General features: G+C 37.6%; 1 protein-coding gene across 1 annotated transcript in view; it reads left to right on the top strand.

Moving 5' to 3' along the window:
- The window catches only part of LIMCH1 (LIM and calponin homology domains 1), a 181,519-nt gene that overhangs the window by 92,419 nt on the left and 68,257 nt on the right, over positions 1-20,843 (top strand). The window contains 3 exon segments of the mRNA XM_061992263.1: positions 13,756-13,862; positions 17,026-17,056; positions 20,109-20,219. Of these exon segments, the coding sequence (XP_061848247.1) occupies positions 13,756-13,862; positions 17,026-17,056; positions 20,109-20,219 (249 nt within the window).

The raw sequence follows: 20,843 nt of genomic DNA, 5'->3' as shown, positions 1-20,843 counted from the left end.
CAAATTTTAAGAAAAACACAAGCTATTACTACAGGCCTGATACTGTTTATTGGAAACAACATATATTTTGACATTTCATAGAACAAATGCAGGAATTCCATCAGTTGTTGGCAAAACTAGTTGCAAACTGGTAAATGGAATGGTCCCCAGAGAGCACTGTCAGAGCTGTTATAAAAGCCTATGAAGAGGCAAAGAGAGATAAATAAATAAATAAATAGTGTTCCTCTAAATAACACATAAAATTCACTACTGAAGTCAATGTTTAGTAAGTTACCTATGTAAAAAAGAAATGTGACATAAAGTCTATCATAGGAGGCTAGGTTTTGTTTTGTTCTGGATTTTTTGAGAAACAGAGCCAGGGTAGTTTGATGTTCCACTTCTTAGTGTGAATGCCTGTATTTTATTTTTACAGTCCTAAATAGTGACTGGGTGGAATCTGATATGTCAATGAAATGGAAGTTTAGACAAGGGAGAAGCAAGATAATTACATCCTCTCGGAGAAGTGTTGCAGTCAAACAAAATCTTAATAAGCAAGGTATTAGCAGAATTATATTAGAATGGTGACTACTTCAGCAATTTTACACCAGCTGTTCTTTGATTCTGTCTAAAACAACTGAAAAAGCAAAAGTCAATCCACTATTATAGTTACTTTAAAGAGAATTTATGAGCTGTGTCTTCAGATATGCCTGGTCTCAATTTCTGAGCATCTCAGATCTTTGAATAATGCAGTCAGCAATGATCAAAATCTGTTTTCCTGCAAAGTAAGTATCAAGCTTACCAGTAAAACTCTTCTCAACTTTTTTATGCTGGATGCTATATGGTATCTGAAGACTCTGCCTTCGGAAGTTTTTAATTAAGATTCAACACATAGATGCAGTTAAAAAGGAAACAGAGGAAGAGGGTATTTGTCAGCACAGTGTTACCGGTGAAACTGGGATCTAGCAGCTGTTATCTCTTTGTAGGCATAACTGTAATACATAATTTTTGGGAGGATAATAGAATAATTCTCTTGAAATTTAGAAGAGGCTACTCATAAGCTTGAGGACTGTGCATGAGAAAACACAAAATCCAAAATCTGCCTAGAGTCAGCACCCACGGTATTAGACTAAGTTGGCTAGTTCCCAGGGGTACTTGAGACCTTAAATGCTCTTTAGTCCTTACACTCTGGTTGATCAGAGATTAATCACTTGCTTTTTTAAATACTATTACCCAATCTCTTGAGCCACCCAATCCCGATTAAAATTTACTTTCTAAAATATGATCTTAGAGAACTGAAAGTCCTTGGATTCCAGATTTCTACATACTTTTTGAAAACCTGTGAGTTCTTGGTGTTCTCATACTTGCATCAAAAATTCTGGCAGACAATTTATCTTCCCAAGAGTAGTTCACCTTGCTTATTCTATTTGGCTTGGCTAAAATTTGATGAGCAGTATTAGACACCCAGCACTTAAGCCTGCATACAAACTTTTATGTAAGCAAATTGCAGACAAATAACTTCAAAGACTGTGGTCTAGTATTCTCCATCACAGCTTCCAATATTATGTATTCTCTTTTTATAACAGTGCATGAATATTCTTGTCCTTTATAACTTTACGATTCAAGTTACGGGAGTAAAAATGCCAGACTGAGATTAGGAAGTGGATGGGAAGTAAATAAGAGGAAAAACAGTCAACTGCTCTATTCAGGATAATGTCAGGTGGTGTTTGGGATACGCCAGAGAATGGAAAATCTTGGATAACCTCTGTGTTGTGGGTGTGGGCAGCTCACAGAACAGCCCTCTTGGATTTGGCAGCAGCATTTATCACCCTGGCTCAGCATAACCACAGGACAGCTCTTGCAGGAGAGCCACTCAACATCAGAACCTTTTCAATTCTGGGGCCAAGTGGCCCAAAAGCATAAGGTCGGCTTAGCAGTGCAACATGGCATGGTTAGGGATTTACAGGCAGTCAAAAAGCCCCAGAAAGTGGGCATTGCTCATGTGCTAGCTGACTCTCTGGGCTCTCTGTGGTCATATGCAGAGTGTGGGGCACACCGAAGCCTTGTGCAACTCTGCGATACCTGACTTGTACATGCATAGGTACAAAGAGCATGTGTGCCTAGGGTCTGGTACCTCCTGGGTCATTGGGCTCCCTGTGCTGCAGTTTGGGCAGTGTTCCCATAGCACCTAAGGTGGTTGCATAGCTTAGTAGCCCCTATATTTGAATGGAGCTACATCTGTTGACTTTGTAAACCCCAGGTAGCTCTTAGTAGAGTCTCCAGATTTAAGAGCTCCAGTGGTGAGCCTCAGCTGGGTCCGTGCATTCAAGCAAGGCAGTACTATATCTGATGAATATTGCCCAGTCACTAGGAAGGGAGGTGTAGAGGTGCTTGCCAAAGCCAGTAATTCCTGCTGGCCTTAAGCTGATTTTGAGTAGCCATGTGTAACATTGAATTTTCCAGAAATCTGTGCCTGCAGAACTGTTGTGTAGACATGTGAGCTGGCTGAGGACTGGGGCCCTGCAGTGTTTTAAATCAGCTAAATTGCTAGTGGCTTCTTGTTGCCTCTGGAGCTGATATAGCTGCTTTCATGACCTGTGAAGCCTGACCTAATAATCTTGCTGGACTCTGCTGGTTCTGCTGTCTAGATACACCTTTCTCTGATCAGCCAGCTGAACTCTGCATTCTTCTGTTGAGGAAAGGTGAAAAAAAATATTTGCTTTAAGTTTATCCTTTTCCTTCATACACTCCCATCAGTTAAGTTTTACCATGATCTATATAATGTGGCTTTAAATTGCAAAGATTTTCAGAAGTAACGAGTGAGGATTTGGAAGCTTGTTGTTTGAGGGTGCTTGAACACCTCTGCTAGCCATATTTGTGCCTGTTCTGAGCAGGAGCCTCTGGTACTGAATTACAAGCTCAATTTAGCCACTTTCCTCTACAGATAAAAGGTGATCTTAAATCTGGTTAGGACAGAAAGTAGAATATAAACTGAACTTTTGGGAATGAATTGTCAAGTGATAGCTGATTTGTTTCCCCTTTATTTTCCCTCTGCTAACAAATGTGACAAGCTATTTCTGCCATCTCCGTTCCTTAGTTCCAGTTCCTAAGACTTGGTGTGATGCATGTATTCATCTTACCCTTGTTGCTTTATGCATTCCTAGGGAAGAGAGGATGTAACAGAAATACATCTCTGGTGTGTTGACAGTAAATGGAAGAACAGGAATATCTGTCTTGTAGGAGGAGAAATCCTTTATGCTGCCCGAAGGAACTAGAACCAAGACATTGTGAAAAGACTGGGAGACAGATTTGCAGCAGGAATACCCTGTAGGAAGGAAGAGTTCCTTTCTTTCCTTCTTGTTTTAATCATTGATTTTATGCCCATAAACATCAGGAAATTCTGCTTCTTAAATATAGTATATTATTGCACTCCTTTCTTTTTTTCTTCAGAAGCTCAAGCTTCACAACTGTAAACAATTATGTCATCCAGACATAATCTGTGAATAGTGCTTTCCAACTATATCTTTCAAAGGCATATTTGCACAACCTCAATAGACTTAAACAACAGTTGTAATTTAAATTGGCTGTTCTGCGTAGCCCATCTAAGTTTGCAACTACCATAGCTTCATATATAACTGTACCAGTTCTTGAATTATATCTGGGGCATGCTTTACTAGTGATTGAAAAGGGATGGAAAAGAAATCACTGCTAAACTATTGGATAGTTCATCTTGCCTTGAATACTTACCATTTAAAAAAATTCAAATTGGAGATATTCAAGCTGACTGACAGTTATGGCCATGCTACCTAGGCACCAAGTGTTTTTTTTCAAATCTGAGCAAGAAACAACAGATACATGGATTGAGTGTTGTGGTGTTTAGTAATTCAGGCTGTTACACTTACATATGGTCAAAGTTAAGAATAGACATTGATTTACTTAGCATCTTTTTGCAGAGATATTTGGTTGGTTGTAAAATATACTTGCAGCAAATTGAAAAATAGTAATTTTTCTTCCCCTTCCTTTTCCTCACAGAAATCATTCTAGATACCTAAATGTGAAAGCTTTCTATTTATTATTTTACTGGAAGTAAAAACAATAATGTAGGTTAGCACAGGAATGTGCTGGAACTTCATTAAGCATAAAAAGTCAAAAAATTGGGTTTGGACTTGAACAGCTTCTTTTAGAAGCATTTGCAGGGAAACTCCAACCTGTACTTTAAAGAAGTCCAGTATGTTTTATGTAACGTTGGCATGAAAATGCAAAGCTATGAGTGGGGGGAAAATGTATGTCAGATATCATGTAACAGCAGCAAAGAGATTTCTGATGTTTATCAAACCTTGAGCACCACAGATTATTAAAACATATTCCTTGGCAATAAAGAGTAGATGTTAAATGTGAAAGGAGAAATGGAATTTGTTGCTTTTTTTTTCCAGAGGTCATGAACTGCACAGGAATGAGTCCTCCTTGGCAGTTTCACTATTTTGCTGTTTGCCTTGGGGAACAGAGATTTGATCTGATTTTAACAGCTACTGCCAGGTCCCTGGCCCCCACAGGCAGTTTTCTTGCATCTTTTAAGGCCCACCTACTGCAGTTGTACTTGGATACTGAGACACAGAGGCCCTCCAACAGCTCAGACCGTATACTACCTTCATCCCTGCATAGCAGATTGCCGTCTTTGCTGAGACAAGTGTTGGCCAACTGTTGCTATTTCTTGGCTTTAAATTGAGGATAGCTTTGCTTAATATACCAGGAAAAAGAGAACATACCATGTAAAAGAGAGGAGCAAGAAAGTTAAGTCACATTAATAGTAGCTGCTGCAGTTAGAAGGGTAATGAGCCTGCCAGGCAGTGCTCATACATTCAGAGGTTTCAGTTTAAACTGATTTTAATTTTACATACCAGTTTCTTATGGACCTTTACCGTTTTCAGACCTTAAAAATACACTGTACAAAGTCCTACGGTAAGTTGCATCTGATGGTTTTCTGCAGCTGGGTCCCTGGAATAGTCGACACTGCTCTTCCTGGAACAGAAGGTTATTTTCATAACAGTCAAGTCAAAATATAGAAAGCAAGCATTGGGTAACAGTGCCCTAAGATATCGGATGTGATCAAAGGGATCTCATGAAGCGCGGAAGCTGTAAGAAGAGAAAGGAAGGTAGGCTATGTGGAAAAAGGTGGATTTTTTTGGTAAACCAGTTAATATAACTTAGGAAAATGTGGGGAAAAAATAGCACATAGATTTGCTTCACATAGGTAATATTCATTACTAGTGTAGTACAATATTTTAGCAGCAACATGTGTATAAATAGCTTTTGAGAAGTATCTGTTGGGACATGGCTTAACAGATAATTGCCTCTACAGAAGTCAGGAAAGGCAAAGGTTTGTTCAGTGGTGTTTGATTGTAGTTGATGGCTGTATATAACATGTGAAATGATGATTTATATTGGAGCTTAAGCTATTTGTGGTGGTCTTTTTCATTACAAGGCGGGTACTTTTTGGGTATATCACTCAGAAGGTAATTCAACTTTATTAATTTATGATTTTTTGAATATTATTTTATTTTTTGTATACAAGGTGAAAAGCTTTAACAGTATCTCTAGTGAAAACTATAGTCTCCTGTGTTAAATGCTTAAGTTAGTTTCTTTGGAGGTCCCATTGCCTGGATCCCTGTGACTTACAGACTGATTTTCTTTTCACAATATTTTATGTACTAGTTCTTATGACTTGTAATTCTGGAATTAAGTTTATGTATTTTTTTGTTTACTTGAAGCAACTTGTTTGAGATGGCTGCCTTTGAGATCTCTTAAATCCATAGTCAGACTGTGTACTTTAAGAATTTATTGTGTTCTGATAATTACTCACAAATAAACTAAACTTAGAAAACAGCATATTCTCCTTAGTTGTGAATTTCTTGACGACTTTTATCTTTTGATGTAGAGCTTAATTTTGAGGACAGTAACCACAGGTATGTGCTGAGGACAGACTGAGGAAAATGTTGACACTAACTATGGTTTTAGAGTTCCCTGAAATCTGTGATTAGATTAGACATACTCCCAGTTCACATAACTTGAGTGCAAATGAAGGTCAAATTTGTCCTTGTGACCTTTTTTCCCCTCCTCCAGAAAGACAGCACAAGTATTGGTGGAAGGATGGGAATGGAGGAATAGACACCACAGACACTGAGCTCCAGCTGCTCTGAGAACATTGCTGTTGTGATATTTCTTTAATTCTCATTTTTTTAATAGCTTTTTCACCAGTCCACTTTGCATGGAGTTTAGTGTTGACCCACTTCATAGCCTACCGAACAAAGTAGAGCGAGTTATATAACAATCCTTTCAATTGCTGCAGAAGGAACCAGGCTTTGCCTTTTTGGTGGTGTCTCCCATGTCCTTCTGGTTTTACCCATATGACTGTATTTGCAAGGTGAATTCTCAGCAGGAGTGTCTAGATTGCTCTCATTGGAGAGCTTTATTTATAAAAAATGTGAAAAGTGGGTAATAAAGGAAGTTATGAAACTGAGGCCAAACCACCACAGGCCCAATACTATGATCAAAAGCTAAAAAACTGTGGTGAGGCGATGGCAAGTAAATGCCATCTTCCATGGCCATAGCATGGCTGTTAGCAGAGAATAAGGCGTCTGATAGGCACCCACTCTCCAAGATACGGCCATCTATGACATCTGTCTGACAGCTGGCTATGATTTCATCAGCATCAAGGCCAGTGAATAGCCTGGAAAAGCTCTGGGCTTTTTTCTCTGCTTTCTTGTGTTCTGTCTTCATTGCTGTAAACAAAGCCATCTTACTCTGGGTGTTTCTTGGGTTTCGCAAATTTGAGGAAATACACATCATCTGACTGCTCTCTCCTCCAAAGGCAGGGATGTTGTCTGAGCCCTCGTTTGTTTAAATGTTTTATTTGTGCCTTCTGGGATAATGACCTGATGCAGCAAGGAGAGCTATCAGGACCTGCTTCACTAGTGAAGTCATAGGGTCATGCTCATACTCATACTGTGTGCACCCCTCCCACCCCTCTGTGGTTTGCTTTTGCCTGTTGAGTTGATGACTGCTCTTACTCATATTCTTTCATTTGGTCCTCTCCTATTCTTTTTTCTCTCCCTGTTATCCTTCTCCTTTCCTATCCACAGCTTCTCTTCCTTCCTTTTACATCATGCTATGCTGCAGGGATTTTAAGCTCATTGAAAAAATTGCAGAAATAAGATACATCATCTGTGATGTTTAGCACCCAGATTTCACCCTGTACCTACCATGAAATTTTCACTACCTGCTTGAGATCTGCAGTGGCATTTTATACTCTGAACCGCTTGCATTTGCCTTTCTGTATACACCATATGGCCATTCCCACCTGGGGATTTTAGTTATAACCATCATACAAATGATAGTAATACACTGCATTGTGTAAGAAGCTTGTAAATGTGGTTGAAATTTGTTACAGGGAAAATATCTTAAAAAGCAAATAATCTGATGGTGAAGGGCAGGTTTAGGAAAATGTCAAAGACAATTTCTTACAATTGAGTATTGAAGCTATACTTCTGATTTTCACAAAGAGTTGCAAGCTTTTGATTTTCAACAATGTACTTTTTAATATCTGAAGGACAAGTGTACTTACACTTTGATTTGCTTTACACATTACTTTTTTTTTTTTTGCTTGTTTTTTAGAGCCCCTCCATCAATTCTTATGGCATGATTTTGAGAGATTTTTGTTGTTTCTTATTTTCTGTTTACCAGTGTGGATTGAATGTGCTTGTGTGTTATATGAAACTAACAATTGGAACTATTAGCAAAATAGTTTTGCTGGATGACAAAAATGCTAAGAGCATCTCTCTGAAAAGGTAAACGGAGGATGCTCTTTACTTTGCCTAGCTTTCCCTTCACACTATCAAAGGAGAATGAGTTTTGTACTAACAGTAGTGTAAAGTAGTGGTGTCAAAGTTGTGCACTATCTTCTTGCTCTTCACTTGGAATTTTCCAACCTAGTAAGCCTGGTTGGAAACAGTAGATCTAAGCACCTTGGTAGGAATTTGGCATGCCCAGCTAGGTCTTTGAGGTCTGGTACTGAACATCTTCTGAAAGTCTTATATACTATCTGAAGCTCACCTAGAGCCACATTTGGGATTTCTGGTACATTTTGTCTAGTTGCAGTATGCTCCCAACAGACCGTTTTCCCCCACAGAGCTTTTAAGGTGGCTTTTTTCCTTTTTATTAAGGGAGCGAGATGGCTGTTTGAGGAGACACATCGTTTCCTTGTTGATTGCCCAAAAAAAAAGCTGGCTTGGTTTTCTTTGCACAGGCAGGCTTTGATATCTTCTCTGTTGAGCTCTTAAAAGTATTGCTTGTCAGACTTTCTGGCCTGCTGGTGCGCCTAGCAAGCCTGACCCTTCTCCCTGCTACCCCTGCAGCCCTGCCTGCAGAGCGGTACAATTTCATCTCCCGCCAGTGTATGTTATTCTTGCCATTTTAATCTAATAATCTCTGTATTTATTCTCTGGACCTATTTCTGGCCTTCAGGACTCACACAATTCCACACAAGGTGATAATTTTTCTCCTTTGCCCTTCTGCTGCTTTCTGGCCTGTCATGTCCCAGGCTTTTGGAGTGGTGTCCAGGGATGTGCAGCTGGGGACAGTAGTGGGTGGAGTTTGGGGTTTGCAGCCCCTGCCAGCGCTCTGCAGGTTTATTGTGCTTTGGGAGGCAAGTGTCTGGTCAGACTGATGGGGTGGTAAGTCCTGCTTTCCCTCTCTGGTCACAGGGTTACTGTCTTTCTGTTTGTCCCCGTACAGTGTTTAATTTTCATTAAGTGAGGCTATTGTATTCAGCCTTGTCTCCTCTTACTGTTCAGGGGGTTTTGCCTTCAGTTCTAGCGTGCTACCATCCTTCATCTTCTGGAGACTGAACATCCTAAGCTTCTAAATGAATGCTGACTGCAACTGAGTTCCTTCCAAATCTACTGATTTGGAATCTGGTATGGAAAGCAGTGGTTTTTGAAGTGTAGTTTTACTGTATATACAGTAAAGCACACTGTATAAACAGTAAGGCGCATATATAGTAAAATACATATATATAGTACAACATTTAGAGTAAAGCATATTGGATAAATAGTAAAACATATATATGTGTGTGTGTGTATGTGTATGTGTATGGAAAGTTCACAGCCTTTCTCACAAAAGTTTTTGGTGGACTTGGGTTGAATACTGCAATGTTTCCTTTCCATCTACTTCTGAGTCAGTTAAAATCCATTGCTTTTATATAAAGAAATTACCACTAATTTTTTATAAAGAATGGAAAAAATCAGGGAATTAGGATGAAATGTTAAAGTCAAACAAAAGGCTTTCAAGACTCTGTACTGAAAATCACTCAGAAAAGCAGTTTGGAAATGTGTATATATATATATATATATTAGAAATCTTCCAATTTATTCTGGAACAGGGAAAATTTCAACATTCCAAAACTTAAAAAGGCCACCTGTTTATCTGCAGCTGTGCTGCAAAACAGTGCAGTACTACTGGCAACTAATAATATCTCCAACTTGCAGAAGTGGCATGCACTTGGCTTTTTTATTCAGCGTTCTGTGCTGATGTACAACTTGACTTGCTTTTGTTTTCCCTGAGTTTATCTGTATATCTTATCCAGGCCATGCAGTATCACATCTAACAAATGATGGTTCTGAAGTGATAAGCTGAATGTCCTATTTGTGGAGTGGATACAGTGAGAATATTTTGTATACTATTGTGACAGATGAAAGGAATGGAAGTGGGCCAAATTCAAGCTGTTTGCCATTGCATCTGATCAGCAGATCCTATGGAGAGAATTTGCCTGCTATGAATATTTGATTCTCACTAGCTTGAACTATCTTGTGTGTTGGCAGTACTACTGTGTGAATTCGCAGTGGCTTTCCAGGGTGTCTGTCCCACACAGCTGTCAATTTCTATGGGCTTTTTTTATAGGGTTCAGGATTTTGTGCTTCACTTTGTGTGTGAGGAAAGTGACTTAATGCTATACAGTGAACACTTTTCATATTTGTAACACATCAGTTATCAGTCTTTTAAAAACAGAAGAAAACCAAGCAAGCAGTGTATTATTTCTTCCTCCCTCCCTCCACGTGACAGAGGTGTAACCACTTAACCTCTCATTCTCTCTGCATTACCTGCTGGTGGTTGTCCTGGCAAAATGATTTTGTAGAAGTGAGTCTGTCAGGCTACACACCAGAAATTATGAAAAAGTGGTGGTGTTGAAATACAGTTGGGAGAGCAGGAACAATTTTCTCTTTCTTCCTATGCATCCTTTTGGCTCAATTCTCAGGAAATCAGTGCCCTACACCCCTGTTTGTCTGTCCTTGCTCCTCCCCATCCCTTCTTGCTGGTTTGTGTCTGACTTTGTCTAAGAATTTGCAATGTTTTATGTGTTGGTTAATTTTTTGTTTCTGAAATTCAGAATGACAAAACATTTACATAAAAAATTTTTGCATGACATTGCTTATAGTGTTGATCTAACAGTAACTGTCAGGACTCTGCTTAGGCAAGCAGAAAAGTTGGGGTTTAACCTGTCAGCGTATCCTGTGCTTGTGTCCTCTGTCTGTCACCACACTGAAACATTTGCCTTCTGTAAGCAGCCTATTTAGAGTTTATGTCATTTTATAGAGAAAGCATAGATAAAATTTTATAGATAGCTATAGATTATAGATTTACGGATACTTCTAAGTATCTACATTTATTGATATAAAATTCTATAGGAAAAAAAGGTAAAATTTGCAAAAGAAATTTAGACTGTAACCTGTAAGCTTGCTCTTCCTCTGGATGTGTGAAGGACAAAAGCAATAAGATTTTTGATCGAATAGTGGTGTGGACTTAACCTAAGAGGAGCCAGCAAGAGAAATGCAGAACTCTGGGGCTGTAGGAAGTGATGTGCTGACCAAATGACCCATCCTCCATCTGCTTCAACTCTGAAACTGATGGAAAGGCGATATCATCTCCGTTTAACATATCAAAGAAATTGTGTGTTAGTGCCTTGTAGGGTTATGTGTCTTAAAAGCCCACTGTAAAAAGTACTGCTCTGTTAGTTGAGGCACGGCAGCTGGCCACACTGTGATCCTTGCCATTGCAACGTGACCCATTTGCATGACCTATTTAATTCTGCCAAGTTGTGAGGACTTGGACATGCACATTAGGTGTGTGTTTTCAGTTATTTATTTAAAGTAGGGATGTTTTAAATACATTGCTACTTGTAAACCTTTTATTATTAATATTATTTTGTAGTTTCCTCAACAGCAACAAAGACTGGTGGCACTTTAGAGTAGGTGACTACAAATTATGAATAGTTACAGCTAATAGACATGGAACAATAATTTCTCTGAAAGAAACATTTTCCGAAAACTGAAGAAGCTAGGACTTGGCCAATGTAAAGTGTGGTAATCCTGAGAGAAAACTTTGCTGGAGCTGGGTCTTAATGATAAGGCTCCTTTCTCCTTTTAGTGTCTTGGAGATGTTGCTCTCCATTGTCTCAATACAACCCATACATAAGAATTTCAACTTCACTGGAGCAAACTAGGAAAAGTTTAGTTTTGCAGTAGTATGAGATACATTTTTGGCTTAGGGATAGGCAGCCTAGGCAGCTTTACCTGAATATCTGTCACTTGAAAACAGTTTCTTTGTTGGACTTTTTAAAAATCCTTTTAAAGAACTTGCCATTTTAAAAACCATTGGAAAATTAAAACTATGAGATTGCTAACAAAAGCAAAAACTTCTTTCAGTGCTCACTGATTGCATCTTGTTGGAATATATGGTAATTTGTGCCCATACAAGACATCAACTTTGGAGGAATTGTTTGGTTGATGGTGTTAGCGACTGCTGGCAAATGTTATTCGTACAATGACCATTCAAAAAAAAGCATGTACAAAAACAGGCATAGGGTTTTTTGAGAAGTGGGCATTTGTTCATAAACAGAAGAATCAAGTTTCCCAACTATAAGGCTGCCAAATGGCCCATATTTTTGTTATTGCTTATGTGAACTTTTGGCATAAAGATGAGTGCAATTAGTTAGCCCTGGAGTTCCTCCTCTTTTGATTGTTTTCTAAACCTATTAGATTACTATGCCCTGTATATTTTTGTTAGGAAATAACTGTTAGGAATGGGGTTTTTTTGAGTGCTTTATTATTTTTATTAGTTTTACACATTGTTTCACCCACCATTTTGAAGTGACCATAACTGTCCTCTAGCAAAGACTAAACAGGAGTTATTCACAATGCAGTTGGAAAAATTATAATGCAAATAGTAAGCCAGATGGAAAATTTTACAAGCATCTTTTCATGTCATCAATAGTACTGTCTCTCTGGGCTATGGGCTCTCTGCTCTCTTGACTGCTGTTCCTTCCCTCCTGACTCTCCTCCAGAGCTGTTAAGTTTCAGCCAGGGAAGAAAGGGAGATTTGGACTTCTCTAAATTTCCAACTCTGTATTTTTTTCTAATGTGCTATGTATGTGAGTGTTGGCATGCAGAGAGCTGCAGCAATTAGCATGCTGATTGCTGTGTACCAACAGAATAAACAGGGCTGCTCTCGCTGTGCTGTGGCAGAGCCACCCAAACAAAAGCCTAGGAGCAGACGTGAGGGAGAGCCCTGCTTGTGAATCCTGCTCTATTACACAGGGTGAGCAAAAGTTGAGTGCTGCCCAGGCACCTCTGCTTTCCAGTTTTTAGAAAAATTGAGGTCTCTGCCACACAGTGTGGTTCCACTGCTTTCTGACTCTTCACATGGCGGCTTACTTCCAGTTCAACGTTTGATGTGAGAGATCTTAGAGAATATCAAGCTGTATGTGTATCTTTATTTTCCATACATCTGTCATTGAAGTTGCTGATCTAGCAACATGAATATCTAAAAACTTGTTCTCTACTGACCTTCAAGATTTATCTACATAAGAAAGATTCAATGGTTCTTTAAAAGGGGGTTGGTGTAGATGCTTATGTGTTAGTAATTATAAAACATACGTTAAATGTATACACACACTCAGAGATTTAATCTCCTTGGTGCAAATCCATGGGTCATCAGTAGTATTTGGTTTGAAGCAAGCTTATATCAGTTTGTGCTTAGTCTTAAGATTTTTATTTTTACACTCTGAAAAGTGGAAATCCTCCATAAGAAGTGATACAAAATTGATATTGTTTCTTCTTACAGACAGTGATGACCTAAAGTGTAGCTTCAAGCACCTTATTTGGGTAGAAGGCATGTACCTCTTCCCAGTGGCTTCTGGCTGGTTACAGTGGGAAGGCAAGAGACCAGTTATGTTAACTAGTAGTGACTGGCTTGTTCATATCAACATGCAAAATGTTTTCTGAACAAATTATTTGCTTAAATGGTGGTGAACTATTTCGTAACCTTCCTCCTCCCTTAAGAAATCCAGCCTTTTCTTTTCTGCCTATAACATGCTAAAGTTATGTTGGCAGCCTACAGCAGTAAGTGGGGAATTTAGCAGGGCTCTTTCGGTTAAAGAAGTTGGCAACCATCTGGGTTTAAAAAGAGAAAAGTCAACAAGCTTGTTGCAGTTACATATCTTTTTAACAACAAAAACAACAAAATTGTCATAGTTATCTGATTTTCAAAAAAAACATATATCAACTTCTTAAATTATGTAACTGGAAATGGTTTTGGCTCTTCATTTAGCTGATGGTAGGACTTTTCATTAACTATTATTGACTTAGATATGGGTTTGATGGGGTTATTTTTTTCAATGAAAAAGAGTTAAAAGTTTTTATTGTTTTGGGTTTTTCTGTCTCTCTTCAGGATAATATCATCTTATTCTTAAGAGGTTGCAAAGAGCTGGGACTTAAAGAATCTCAGCTTTTTGATCCTGGTGACCTGCAGGACACATCAAACAGAGTAACTATCAAGTAAGTACAACAGCAGTTTGTGATTAGCATGTTACAACCTAAGATACATGTAGTTAATATTTAAGGATGAGCAAAAAGGCTATAGAACTATCTTTTGCAGAAAGCAAATAGGAAGCTGAGGTTTGGGAACCATTCACGCTGGGAAGAATACATTGCTCCCTTCAACAGGCTTTTTCTAAAGGGTGTTATTTTTCCCAGAGAGATCAACCACAGCTCTCTTAAAATACTGTTTTAGTTAAGCAATGAGATTCTGTGGGACTTAGGGATTTTCCTGAGTCTAAATTGATGGCATTCTTTTTGTCTGTCCAACTTCTGAACTGTGTAGCTAGGGGAAAAAAATCACAGCTCTGTTATTTCAGATTAAACTGTTTTGAAGATGCATTTTAGGACATTTATAGGCCTCTCAGACTCTACAAGGGGCAGACATGAGCACAGTCTGTTTATTTTCTAACAAGAGTTATAGGTTGAGACATGATATTTGGGATGTATGAATGTCTGTATGAAATGTGTGGACTTGAAATGTCGTGGTTTATATGTTTTTTCACCAAAGTCATGCACCTCTTACCACACAAATTACCACACACAAATTAAGAGGTTCTCCTTCATAATAACTAACTCATGGGTTTTGGGAGGGTTAAGTGATGTTTTTAAAAAATCTCTTTTTAATCAACAGATTGTTAGCCATGTTACATGCACATCCCTCACTGCAAAGAAGTTTAAGTGCTTAGACTCTAATACTTGTATCTTCAGCAGTTCACCCCACAAAGTGGTTTACAATATAGACATGAAACAGAAAGAATTACTGACTTGTCTAAGGTCACACAGAACAAGCTTGAGTCAAAGTCCATATAGCTTTAAACTGAGATCTCAAATAGGAGCTATTGTCCCTTTCAGGGAAGGCTTTGTTGTCGTGGACTAGAGGAACAGAAGCAATCAAACTGTATTTTTCTCTCATTTATACTAATGGCAACCAAGCTCCCCACTCCCTAAAAGCAAGAGCACCCCACACATTCATAAAATAACAAAATTTGTAATGGATGTTATTTAGAAGTTTTACTGAATTTTTTTTAGTCTATCCTGCATAATATTAGAAAGTTATTCTCTACAGACAAGCAAATATTGCTGAGTTCATTGAATGGTCTTGTTTCATTTGGCCAAAAAGATTTGGCAAAAAAGATCACTAAAGAAGTCCCGGTCAGACATATTCATTTTTGAAGAGTATATGGAAACAATTTACTAAATTTCAGCGGCATTCTATTTATTTTTTTTTTTTAATCCCCTCTGGCAGTGGAAGCTGGGCAAGTTTTCATGGTGTTCAAGCACTGTCTGGGAACATTCAGAGGTTCTGAAAGTCAAATTGGCCACTTCCCTTGTTCCAAGGAATAGTCTCCCACTTTTTGCTCCTTTCCAGTTTCTGGTTCTAATATGAAGTTCTTTTTGCCTGTATATACCAATGAAAGGGAGATATGTAACTTATTTCTTCTAAATCTGGGAATATTGCAGTGGAGAAGGTTCTTCACGACATCCTGTAACTTCATGACAATAAGTGGCTGGAGAGAGTCGCTAACCAATCCCTAATCTCCATATAAAACCCAAATCTCCATATGAAACCAAAGAGAAAGGGTATTTCAGTTAAGAAGCTTGATCTTTTGGGACTGAGGATGGTGGAGTACTTCAGAGGAGACAAATTAAGAGGACAGGGTTAGCATGGAGCTCCAAGGAGAGCTGTCCAGCATATGAGCAAGTTAAACCAGGAGTAATAGGCTCTGCAGAGCTGGCTTGGCTCTCCACTGAATATGATAGATGTGAAGGGTCTCACTGGCATGGATTTCTTTTTTTCCCCTCCATCAACTCTTCAGAGAAGGGAGTTGTGGAAACAAACCAAATGTTTTCCTAGCACTGTCCAAGTTCATGCTGAGTAACTGAGTTGAGGTGCACAAGCCAAGTCCATGACTGTTGTAGAGAAATGTGTTCAAGACTGTCTTCTGCTAGCTCATTCCCAGTGCACAAAGGTGATTTTTTTTTGCCCTTCTTTGAAGACTTTTGGGTTATTTTTTAAGCAAGGTACAAATGGTATTTCTTCTGTGATAAAGGATGGATATGACATTATTGCACATGATTAAGATAATGACATTTTAAAAAATTTTTTTCTTATAGATGTTAATTGAGATATGCATCAGATCTATTTTTTTTGGATCATGCATTTTATAAAAGTTATGAGCTAATGCTGTAAAGAATTTCTTCCTGACTTGTTAAACAAGACTCTTTTCCACTTCTGTTTTATTAACAAAGATGAAAGAACTGGTTTATTTTCCTTAGTATGTAGATATTGATGGATGAAATTTTGATTTTAAAATTATGTTATCAAAAATATTTTGGTTTAGCATTGCCTATATTTAGGCTTTCACTGCTTTCACAGATTAAAGTAGATTTATTTTATTTTATTTTTTCAGGTAATTTTTAATGATGGACTTACTGTTATGGTAGAAGGCAATTCCATTATAGATAATCAGGAGACAATCTTTCCTAAATCTGAAGTAGTCTTATTTATTTTTCAGCACCTAAATGTGATACACATTTCCCCCATTCTTTTTAATGGTTGCTTTGCCAAATTTTGAAATCTTGTTTATGTTTCTGCAAAGTTTGTTCTCAGTTGTTTCTAACATAAAACTTCCACCCTTTGATGAATGTTGGTGAAAATATTTGGTAATTTCTTCAGTATCCTATGCATGTTAGTTGCTTGCAGAATATGTGTGGGTGGCATGATTTATCATAGAGCAGAATCTGACTGTTGGATTACTGCAGAGCACATTTTAGCAGTGAGGACTTGGGTCTTTTTTGAAGAAATCAGCAACCCTGTTTGTTTAAAACAAATATTTTTGACATAGTCCTATTTTTCTGTGGGACAAAACACATTTGCTTTTTGTACTTTCAGAATTCTAACCTAATGATGAAGTGATGATGACAAAATACTCCCACGTTATGAATAAATGAATGTGTGAACTACATCTTCTTAGCTTTCATGTGTTTCCAGCCAGCAGGAGCATGCTGGAGGCTTTTGCTAGGGAAAACATGATCTGCTGCATACATGCTCTTGGAAAGCGTGTCTGATTTCTGATTTTGCTTTTCCCTCTTTTTTTTGTATGTGTACGTGTGCAACCAGGAACATTGACTGTAGCAGGAAGCTGAAAAATGTAAGTATATCACTTGAAGAGTTTTTTGAGGGTTGTTTTTTTTTGTGGTTCATGCTGTATTTGTCCTGAGGAAGAATTATGCCAGTAAAAACTGAGTACAGATAAGTATTGCCAAAAAGTTCTTCTGAATACAAACTTAACCAGATTCTTCTGGTAATTTAGGTAAAGCTGCTATGGCAAAGGAGCCTTATAATAAAAATAAAATGGAGAATGTTCATATCTTTTTAGATAAAGGATAAATAATATCAATCTCTGTGCTTCCTATTGTGGTATTCACTGGGAATGGTTTGACTCATATTTCATGAATACATAGACAGAAAGTACATTTGCACAAAGTTTAATTTAAAATGAAACAAAATGATGATTGGATACAAGTCTTTACTATCACATTTGCTAATTTTCTTATTGTTCTTTCAAATACACGAATGTTTCCCTAGAAAGACAATTTGATTTAACTTTTATTTCTTGTTAATTTAAACTAATGGCAATGGTAATGGATCCTGTAATTTTTAAGTGGAAAGGAAAATGGCTACACTTTTCTGGTCTCAGTTATTCTCCTAAAGCCTAGCAAGTTGTCTGTCTTTAGTCAGCTCCAAATGCTGTAAATTCAGTTTTATATTTGGCTCACATCCCTATAAACTGATAGGAAATGCCAAGACCTTTTCCTAATAACTTTGCAAGCCGGTAATATGACTGCAGGTAAAAAGAATAAAAACAACCAAACCCACAACCCCAACACCCTTAACACCCTCCCACCTCAATATTATTTCATCCTGTCTTTCTCATCATTATTAGAGTAATATCTTCTGCGTCCAGCACACAAAAGCGTAAGGGAAGAGTTCAGCTTTGGTGTTTTAGCACTCTTGTGGACACTGGCTAAATATCTTAGTACAGATGTATTTTTTTAAAGGTAAAGTTTCAAAAGTATCCTCCACATGTGCTTGTAGGCAATATATGCTTTCCAGGTGCACAATCCTGCAACCTCGGCCTGCAGCCAGTTGGAATTACTTACAAATGTGACATTATTTGGGGGAAAAAAAAGGATAAAGAAAGGAAGAAGAGAGAAAGTGATTAAATGCTAGCAGAAAGAAATAAGAATACCACAACCTTCATCAGAGAACTGAATGACAAAATGAATTGAGCAGTTTGCTTGTTGCTAGGAATAGTATATTTTCAAGTGTTTTCACTTAACTTGAGAACAGGTACTGTAAGAATTTTTTTACGTGAATTTGTTGAGTAGTGCTGGCTGAAGAAGAACAGCTCAGATAAAGGTGATTTCAAGATCAAAAAAAAATAATCAGTATTGGTGAAAGCACCTCCTGTCCCTCAGCACAGTAGTATCATTTTGGATGCAGTTTTTAAAACAAGCAGAAAAATTCTGATCTTCAGTTAAAATGTTATTCAGTTATTGTGTGACGTATATTATTTATAAACTAAAGAGAAATATAAATGTATTTCTATATTAAATGTATTTTCTATTATACTTCGCAATTGTTTTTGAAAAGGGGATCAGTATGACACATGCTATTTCCTTTTCTGGGAGGATCTCAGCTGGAGCACTGTGTTTGATTTTGGACATCACACTTAAATAAAAAACAGGGATATTAGAGAAAGTTGAAAAGAAAAGGCTACTCAGAAGGCTAACATATGTGACTGAGGAGGAAGAACTGAAGGAATGTGGGTGCATGTTTTTAGGCAAGAACAGTGTGACAGAGGTGTCTATTCCCAACATCCCCTTGGGATTTCTCCTAGTCCTATTTTCCATAGTTCTGTATTAATTATTTGGCCCTATGCCATCAGAACATAAAATACTATACTTCAGTTAATTTAACTTTTTTTGAGACAGTTAATGACAACTATTAGTTATTACTGGTTGCATGTCTTTCCACGCACATATTTTCCAGGTCAAAATATTACTTGTTTGTTCTGCAGTTAAATACTTTGCAATGTCAGAATATGATGAAATAATGAACATGAAATGAAAAAAAAAAAAAAAATCAAAACAAACCCACCCTTGATTTCTCAGGTGATGGTTTGGTATTTTTAACCAGCACAAAACATTAAATTGAATTTCCTTTCGGTTTCGAGTCTGAAGTGCTCCTGCGCTGGTACCATTAAAGACATTGCTTTAAGTGGAGACATATGTGGGTGCAGAGAAAGGACTGTCTACTTTTCTCTGCATGATATAAATATCAGTGGTTTTGTACATATTGAATTTGATCCTGAGCATCTTAATTTCTCCTTTTCTAAAACCAGTGCAATACCAGCAATGTCAGATCAGATTTCTTTGCTACCTAAAGAAGTGAGAGGGTATATAAACATTTGCGTGTGCAATTCTTGGCTTTTTTTTACACACTAGTTTTGAAGAGACTTTAAGTTATAGACACACATCAAGTCAGAACTTGAATGAAACCACTTTTCCTGCTTTAGTCTGATAGAAACAACCAGATGCTTCACGGTTTTTCATTAATCTTGGGCTAAGCATTTCTTAAGCTAGCAGAAGCTCCTGGAAGTAAATGTTACTATGTCATTTGGTTAATTACATTGAGATGATTAAAAATGGAACTACCTTTTCTGTCCCTGAACAAGATAGGCACACATTTCAGATGTTTTATTTATTCCATTAGTCTTAATAATTTTAATTAATGATCACTAGTATTAGTGCTCTTTAGCGATTTTTTTCCTATTGGATTTACAAACAGATGTATTTATAAGTGTGATATCTAGACAGTTTCAAATATCTTCTCTTGTTTTCCTATTCAGATTTCTTTTTCCAACTTATTTTCCAGGCAGACGTAACAGTTTAATTTTTTAATAAAAATACCAGGAAGATAATGTGTTAAGTTACATATTCTGTAGAACTGTTTAAATTTTCATAGTTACCTGATATATTTATGTTTAACCACTGACAGATATTTCCCTTTCAGATCTGATTTATAGCAAAATCCTATGCTACTGTGCAGTTTAGAATAGATGAGAGGTGCTGAAGGGAAGTAAGTTTGGCTAAGTGACTGTGTAGATGGCTTCAATTAATTCTTATTAACTTCTGCAGGTGTTAGTCACCATTTATTGGCTAGGCAAGGCGGCAAACGGTTGCACGTCATATAGTGGATCAACCCTGAACCTGAAGGAGTTCGAAGGTTTGCTGGCACAAATGAGAAAGGTATCTCTTTGTTATGTTTTGGGAATAGAATTTTCATTTGTGTTATTACTCCCATAAATAACCTATTTGCTGCTAAATATGAGAGAAGCAGGGAACTAGAATACAAATTACTTTCTTCACAAATGTTTCAGACTCTACCAAACCATTAACATCAATTTCTTTGGCAAGCAGCTTTGTGGCAATATCAGTGATGCAGCACGTGATGTCAAACAGGGCTTTAGATGGTCATGTGACTCTATCCTCTTAATTTCCATATGTTCTCATCTGAATTATTTTCATTTATGACACAGGGATTCAGATAGTAGAGATGAGACTCAAAAGTAAAGTAGCAGGACTCACGGGAGCTGAGATTTTTCTGCTTTGAAACATTCAGTCTTACAGGCAGCACTTTTGGTTTTAAGTTGCAACATAAAGCATCAAACCAAAGTGGCTAAATAAAGCTGAAGGGTTAGAAGGAAGAGATTATGTTTCACCAAGGGCTTAGTTGTGAAGAATCTGTTTTGCTAAGATCTAAATTATGGTTGAAATCATATTTAGTGGTTTATGGAGTTGAAGAATGGAAACATTGTGATTGTTGTAGGGCACTATGAGGTCTTTTGCTTGAGCACTCCAGCATGCCCTGGA

This window comes from Colius striatus, chromosome 3, assembly GCF_028858725.1.
Source record: "Colius striatus isolate bColStr4 chromosome 3, bColStr4.1.hap1, whole genome shotgun sequence".
NCBI lineage: Eukaryota > Metazoa > Chordata > Aves > Coliiformes > Coliidae > Colius > Colius striatus.
Note: the sequence above shows the minus strand (reverse complement) of the source record. Positions and strands in the feature narration are given on the sequence as shown.